The 7,469-nt window shown below is 51.9% G+C and overlaps 1 protein-coding gene across 1 annotated transcript; it reads left to right on the forward strand.

Annotated features, from left to right (window-relative positions):
• Nucleotides 1-31: 31 nt before the first annotated feature.
• Nucleotides 32-4,019, forward strand: MMAB (metabolism of cobalamin associated B). Its single transcript, XM_080628631.1, has 9 exons — nt 32-151; nt 220-281; nt 364-457; nt 967-1,024; nt 1,840-1,912; nt 2,167-2,264; nt 2,593-2,657; nt 3,447-3,506; nt 3,884-4,019. The coding sequence occupies exons 1-9, from the start codon at nt 66-68 to the stop codon at nt 3,969-3,971; spliced, it is 684 nt and encodes a 227-aa protein (XP_080484757.1). The 5' UTR covers nt 32-65; the 3' UTR covers nt 3,972-4,019.
• Nucleotides 4,020-7,469: the final 3,450 nt, after the last annotated feature.

Below are 7,469 nucleotides of genomic sequence, written 5' to 3' on the forward strand. Positions count from 1 at the left end.
TGCGGCGCTGGGGTGACAGCACGCGTGGGAGAAGGGAGGGACGGCGGCTACGGCGGCCCGGAGGGATGTTACAGCGGGCGGCGGCAGCGGGACGGGCCCTGCGGTGCGGAGCGGCGGCTCTGGGGCGGCGGCAGCGGAGCGGGGCGGGCAGGTGAGCGCGGGGGCCGCGGGGCGGTGGGGCCGGGCCTGGGCCGTCGCTCACGGCCTCTCCCTCCGCAGCCCCGACCGCGGCCCCCGCAGCGAGCGGGCCCCGAAGATCTACACGAAGACGGGAGACGCAGGTAGCGCCCGGGGGCGGCGGCAGGGGACACGCAGCGGGGCTGCGCCCGGCCTCTGAGCGCCTCCCCCGGGCCTTTCCCAAAGGCTTCTCCAGCACCTTCACCGGGGAGCGGCGGCCGAAGGGCGACCGGATCTTCGAAGCTCTGGGAGCCACGGACGAGCTGAGCTCGGCCATCGGGTAACCGCTGCCCCAGGAGCCGCTGCCGGGGCTCCAGGGCACTCCAGAGCCAGGCCCTCCGCATGCAGAAGGGCCCAGCAGCATCGTCCCCCTTCGGCGGGGTCTTTGGGGCGTCCCCCTCCGTTCAGAGCTGCTCTCCCAGCCCTGCAGCAGGGGAAGGGATAGGCTGTGAGCCAAAGCTCTCTGGAGGGTTGCACTGATGAAGAGCCAGGAGTGTCCAGATCCTGTGTTTTCATAAGGAATCCCAGCCTGGTTTGGGTTGAAGGGAGCTTAAAGCCCATCCAGCTCCAACCCCTGCCACGGGCAGGGACCCCTTCCACTGGAGCAGCTTGCTCCAAGCCCCTGTGTCCAACCTGGCCTTGAGCACTGCCAGGGATGGGGCAGCCACAGCTTCTCTGGGCACCCTGTGCCAGCGCCTCAGCACCCTCACAGGGAAGAGCTTCTGCCTTAGATCTACCCACAATCGTGGTTAATTTTCCACTTCCAGCTAACTCTGTTTTTTAACCTAGGCTTGCTGGGGAATTTAGCAGTGAAAAGGGCCACACGTTTGTTGAGCAGCTTCACAAAGTGAGTATTAATGATAACCCTCACCCAGCGCAGTCACTGCATCAGTGCTATTGAAACACAGTCTTAAACTCTTTAATGTTAGCACAGTGCATCCACTGACCAACAGGGATTTAACTAATCCAGTACTGAAATAAATGAATTCTTAAAGCTCTGCCCCTTCATTGCTTGCTAAGAAATAAATTTATTTAACCGAGAAGGAAACTGGGAGATCAAGTGATCAGTTTGGGGCAAAAGTATCTCTAGGTTTATCCAGACCTGTTTACTGGGCATGGTTAAGGACATGAGTCTTGGTGTCAGATCACTCAGATTTGGAATCAGGGCAAAGTAACCACATGAGTTGTGCTGATCAGTTCTGCTGTGCACAAGAATGCAGAAGGAGCTGATCAGAGATGTTAGAAAGCCTCACCAGGCTGCCTCACAAGTATCCTGATCCATGGAGAGATGTCCCTCTTGGAAGCAGACATGACATGGAGCCAGCGTTGCCTGCAGCTCTGTCACTGCCTTTCTTCCAGAGGTTATGGCTCAGTGTCCTACCAGCAAAGGGATTAATGTGCACACTCCCCAGTCTGCTTTCTGCAGTCAGCCAGCGTGGTTTCATATGCCAGTGAAAACAATTCCATGTGCTAATCTGGCTCCTCAAAAAGCAATTAGAGAGCACTTACCTGAGCCTCCTTGCCAGTGTGCTGCAGGATGATGAACAGCAAGGGTAGGATCTCCTTTAATCAGCCCAGCCTGCACAGAGCTTGCTGCAGTTGTACCACAGCATCAAAGGCTGGTTAATGAGAGCACTTCTCGGTTTTGTCCTGATTATCCAGGTCCAGTGCATGCTGCAGGATGTGGGCTCCAACATCGCCACACCGCTCTCCTCAGCCAGGGAGGCTCACTTAAGTAAGTCCCACAGTTGTCCTGGGATAACAGTTCTTGAATGACAGTTGTCCTGGGCTGGTGCTGGGGAGGCTGGTCTGGTATCTGGGAGATGGAGCTGTTCTGCAGTGTCTGGGTGACTGAAGTCCTGATCTAGAGCAGGATTTTGGGATGCTTTCTTGGGTCTTACTGATCCAAGAAACATGAAAGCAGAGCTCTCTCTGTAGTCTGAATCACTTCTGCATTTCTCTTAGCTGATTCTTCTTTTCCCTCTGTAGAACGAACATCTTTCAGTGAGAAGCCAGTTCTGGAGCTGGAGCAGTGGATTGACAGCTACTCAGAGCAGCTTCCTCCACTCAGAACTTTCATCTTGCCAGTAGGTACCAGTAGGCACTGCTTATGCCTCTTACCAACTGGAGATGGTTCGTGTTCTTAGGGCAAATCTGTTTTATCACTTGCTGTGAGAAAAGAAGTTGGGAGGCTGTTATTTGCATGGACAAATACCAAAAGAAAAGCAGAGACAAGGTCCTGGTTGAGTTAAATGTCCACATCCTGCAGGCAGGTATCTCTCCCAGTTGCCTGGCCATAACACAGGGTCCAGTTGAGCGTGTGAGGTGTGATGAGCTTTGCTGCAGTTCCACAGTAGGGTGGATGGCTGTACCTGTTGCTGCAGACACTGATGTGCTGTTGCATTGTTGTTTCAGTCAGGAGGTAAAAGCAGTGCTGCTCTCCACTTCTCCCGAGCTGTCTGCCGCAGAGCTGAAAGGTGGTGAGTGTTGGCTGTAGCGTAACAGCATAAAACTGCTAAAAGCTGATCAGAATGCTGCCATGAAAGCAAAGCGGTGCAGTCAGAGCCCTCAGCTATACTGCACTCGGCTGGAGCTTGAGGCAAGCTCTGTGTGTTTGGATTAGCCAAACTCCAGGAGTGCAGGCAGCAAAAAGCAAGTCTCTTCCCTCCCCTGAACTGGGTCATCTGAGCTAAAGACTTCAGAAAGACCAGACAGGTTTATGCTGAGATGCGTCTGTTTGTGAAGCTCATGTCTGATTTGCTAAGTGTAGTTTGGGGGACCGCCAGGTGTGGGATCCAGGGAAGCTTTTAGTGGCTTGAGATGTTACTGCTCACACCTTCCTTGTCCCACTTCTCTGTTGGAGATGAAAACTCCCCTGGTAAGGTCCATAGATGAAAACTCAGCATCACAGTCAGTGTCAAAAGCAAGCCAGAAAAGGCTGTGCACCAATCAGGAGGCAGGAACAGGGCTGTTGCCTTGACAAAAGGGCCCCTGTTCACATGCAGAAAAGGATGATGACCCTGCAAACTGCTCCCTGTTGTTCAGCCATGCCCACTGATGAGCATCCTTTGGAGGAGTGGAGCAGTTACAAAAAGCAGTTGCATCATTTAGCCCAGAGATTCCTCTCGGGGAAGCAAAGAGCCTGTGGGGAGTTAGAATGGGGACTCCAGGTGAGCCTGGGCTGGGAGGGTGCTCCAGCAAATTGGGTCCTTTTTGCAGGCAGAGCTCAAACGTTAAATGCATTCAACATTTTTCTTCTCCTTTGCTAGCGTGGTTCCTTTGGTACAAGCAGGGGAAGCAGATCCAAACGTGGCCAAATACTTAAACAGGTAATAAAAACCCCCAAACCTTTACTCCGTACTCCTGAACGGTGCCTGGGCTTGTGCCCTTAGTCTTGGGCTAAAACTGCAGGGTTTTACCTCTCAAGAAGCCTTACTTACAGAGTAAGATTGTTGAAGTTAAGTGTTAAAAGTGTTCTTGCAAGGCCTGTCTGTTTGAGCTGCTGCAGTGGTGCTGAGGGAGCACTCAGCTTTCTGAAGGCTGTTCTGGAAATCACTTCTCTGTGGTCCCTTTACCTGCAGTCCTTACGCTGTAAGCAGATGTGCTTTGCTGTAACCAGATGTGCTTTGAGTGTCGTTGGGTGTTGCTGGAGACAAACACGCCTGATGTGAGAAGTGGGTTCACTGCTTTTCCCCTTGCTTTCCAGACTGAGCGACTACCTCTTCGTTCTGGCACGTTACGCTGCAATGAAGGAAGGGAAGGAAGAGAAAATATATATAAAGCCTGAGCTGTAACTGGGAGCTGCAGCGTTTATTTCCTTGATTATTGGAAGCTAAATCCAGCAGACTGCTTTCCGCCTTCAAGGAGGGGAAGGAGAACAAGCCTGGATTGGAAACGTGAGCTGCCAAAAACTTCCAGCTTAAATAATTAGGAATTGTTCTTAAATATGGTGCAGAACATGCTCTATTCACTGGGCCTTGTCCAAATACCCCTTGTACAACACTCTGGTCTTTGCCCTGCATTGGAGTTGAGGCAGGAAACTTGACAGAACTCGAGCTGATTCCAGAGAAGTCCCCCTTGCCCTGGCAGTTGGGCACCAGTGCAGGTGCTGTGGGAGGGCTTTGACAGGATGCTGAGGAATGAAGAGGAGAAAACAATCAGCTTCTCTTTGCAAGTCCCCATGCTCGTGCAGCACAGAGCTGAGTGGATTCAGGGACTCTGCCCACAAGCTTTGAAGTAATAAATGTGAATTTACTTGTACCAGAGGCCCTTAACTCATACTTCAGTAGTGAGCCCAGTGTGCTTTTCTTCTTTAAGCTGCTTTCAGTCCATCAGCCCTGGCTAAAGCTGAGCTGTGTGGATTTCCAGGAATGCACTAAGAATTCCCTGGCTCTGGCAGCCTCTCTGCATGCACATGAAGAATCCCCATGCTGACAATCCAGTGCATCCTCTGCCAGGAGCGGAGCCCAGGCAGGATGGAGGGATTAAAGGAGGAAGGGTGATGTGCAGTCAAGCTCTGTGGAAGTACCTGGGGTTAACTCTTGTGGAGCTACCCCTTGGAGCACACAGACCCCTCTGAGTTTGGTCACATCCTCTGCTCTGGCTGCAGGTACCAGCTGGAGGAGTAGAGTCCTTGTTCCATTTGAGCTTCTGTCCCTGGGGACTGCTGAGGTTTGCAGATGAAGGAGTTGTGAGGAGCAGCAGGGGCTTGGTGCCACCTCTGTTGGTGGATTCCACACCTCGAGAGCTCTTGTCCTGCACTCAGGGTGCCACTTTCAGTGGTGGGAGCTTCCACATCAATCATGCAGTTCCTCTGTTCAATTACTTAAGTAGAAGCAACCTTAAACTTTGCTTCCCCAAAGGGTCTCTGGCTTTTGTGTTAACTTTTTAATCAGCATGGGGTCAGAGTGAAGAATGCCCAGGGCTAATGGACATCACTGCCTCCTCACTCGCCCTCTTCTTTTAAACAGATACTTCATGGCTATCATTAATGCACATTTTTCAGAGTCATGTCCCAAGCCTTAGCCTCCACCACATCCTAATGACAAATGCTTTTGATTTGGACTGAACCATCAGCTGCAGTGTCACATCAGACAGTTCCTCAATGCCTGCTCCAGACAGGCCATCCAGTTTTATGATAGCTCTGTCTTGGTGATCACAATTGAACCTCAGGAATCCAGAGGCTTTTCAAGTTTAATTGAATAAAATCCTTTGCAATATAAATTCTTCATGAATGCTTTATAAACCAGCTCCGGGATGGAGTTACAGCATTTCTTTTTCCAGCTGGGGAGAAGAAATCTCCCTACTGCATTGGGACCAAAGCTGGTATTGTTCTGATTGCAAGGAGAAATTAATTCAGCTACAGCACTTTAACATGAAGCTTTCCATTTCTACCCAAAGATGCTGTAGCGCTGGTGTTGGGGTGACCCTGGTGCTTTTTAGATTACATATGAGGGTTTTAGATGAACTCTTAGGCAGAAGCTGTTCCCTGTGAGGGTGCTGAGGCGCTGGCACAGGGTGCCCAGAGAAGCTGTGGCTGCCCCATCCCTGGCAGTGTTCAAGGCCAGGTTGGACACAGGGGCTTGGAGCAAGCTGCTCCAGTGGAAGGGGTCCCTGCCCGTGGCAGGGGTTGGAGCTGGATGAGCTTTAAGGTCCCTTTCAACCAAAACCTGTCTATGATTCTAACTGCATGAGACCACAGGATCTAATGCTATGGGCAGCACGGAGAAAACATCTTGATTCCATCTGCCAATGACCCTGGAGCCACCTACAGTAATGTGCAAGAGAACTGGCGAGACAGCAAGCAGGAATAAAGCATCACTAAAATGAAATAGAGCCTTTAAATCAAATAAACCTCCATTGCTCTGCATTAGCATTTGCTTTTCCAAGTCCTTTGTCCCCACCCAGCAAATCCAGCCATACAGCATAGGGATTCCAGTGCCTGCACCTCATTAATATAATGGGAGGAAGGCAGATGCTTTGTCCAACACTGACTGTAGGCAGAGCCCAGATACATTCCTGCCTAGCAGGGTTCCTTATTTATGGTTACGTTGGAGCTGCCAATGCAGACATATGTTGCTAAGGGTCGTTTACTCTCGTTTGTAAAATGTATGGCTGCTCCTAGCTTCCACACTGTCAAAACTGGAAGAACTAGCCCCAAAATCTCTTGCTGCATGATTGGATCAGACGCCTGTACATCTGTTAACGCGGTGGGAGCTGTAAAATGAAATAAGTTTCACTATAACTCAAGCACCTCTATTACTGCCACGATGTGTAAGCAGCAGAGCCGGCTGCTGCTCTTGCACAAATGACACAAACATACATTTTGCCAAGTCACATGGAAATTTATCCAAGGCAGCATTTCCTCTGCTCATGCACCAAAGGGAAGACTCGTAGTGCCTGTGGCCCCTCTCCATCCCCAGGCCTGAAGGACAAGTTTTGGGGTACCCAGCTGTGGTGATGGAGCCAGCAGCAGTCCTGCTGTCCTCCTCTCAAGCTGGAGGACCGGAAGGGACAACATCTGCCATCTGCAGTTGTAGGCCCCCGGAATACTCATTTTGCTTGGAAGTGGTCAAAGGAAAACACTCCCCATCCAAAGAGCTCATGCTACAAGAGGGTAAGAACATGGTTAGAGAAGGGTGGGCAGGCAATTATGGCATCCCAGGGTAAGAGCCACCATCCCTGCCATCAGGCAGAAGCAGACTGAGCTGTTTGTGTCAAGGAAAGGGCTGTCTCAGTCCCTCAGTTCTGCCTCTGATGCAGCCTGCCCCATCCCTGCTCCAGCAGCTCCATAGGATGTGCATGGAGAGGCTCAAACCACCCCAGGGGAAGCATCAAAGAACTTGACCTAAGAAACAGCCACAACATCACCTCTGAACAGGCAGTTAAGGAGCACTAACCCAGGAGAGGCAGTGCCAAGGCAGTGCCATGTAGCTCTGACCATGCCATCACCCACTGAGGTCACCAACACAAAATAAGCAGCAGGAATCCCTCATCTTGTTCTGCTCTGGGATGTGGTGACCAAAGCCCAGCACACCCTGCTCTGTCTCACCCTCAACCAGCCCTGGCATGCAGAACAGGCCCAACAGTGGTATCAGAGGGAAGACCAGCGGGTGGTGAGAGCCAGGGGATGGGGACAGTCTATAGGAACACAAGAGGAGCAGGGAGAAGAGCTGTCTGCTCCCAAGCACGCTCCGCCTGCACTGCAGCAGTGGTGGGAGCCCATGGCTGGGGCACCACAGCACCAGCACCAAGGTCAGTCCATCCCTCCCGGCTCAGCACCAGCGCATGCA

The sequence above is a fragment of the Psittacula echo genome (genome assembly GCF_963264785.1).
Source record: "Psittacula echo genome assembly, chromosome: 13".
Classification (NCBI taxonomy): domain Eukaryota; kingdom Metazoa; phylum Chordata; class Aves; order Psittaciformes; family Psittacidae; genus Psittacula; species Psittacula echo.

Bases quoted from the DNA above. Each gene is read 5' to 3' on its own strand.
- MMAB (XM_080628631.1), top strand. From the start codon at position 66: ATGTTACAGCGGGCGGCGGCAGCGGGACGGGCCCTGCGGTGCGGAGCG. The intron at 1,025-1,839 runs GTGAGTATTAAT...CTGATTATCCAG, and splicing joins TTGTTGAGCAGCTTCACAAA to GTCCAGTGCATGCTGCAGGA. The intron at 2,265-2,592 runs GTAGGTACCAGT...TTGTTGTTTCAG, and splicing joins TCAGAACTTTCATCTTGCCA to TCAGGAGGTAAAAGCAGTGC.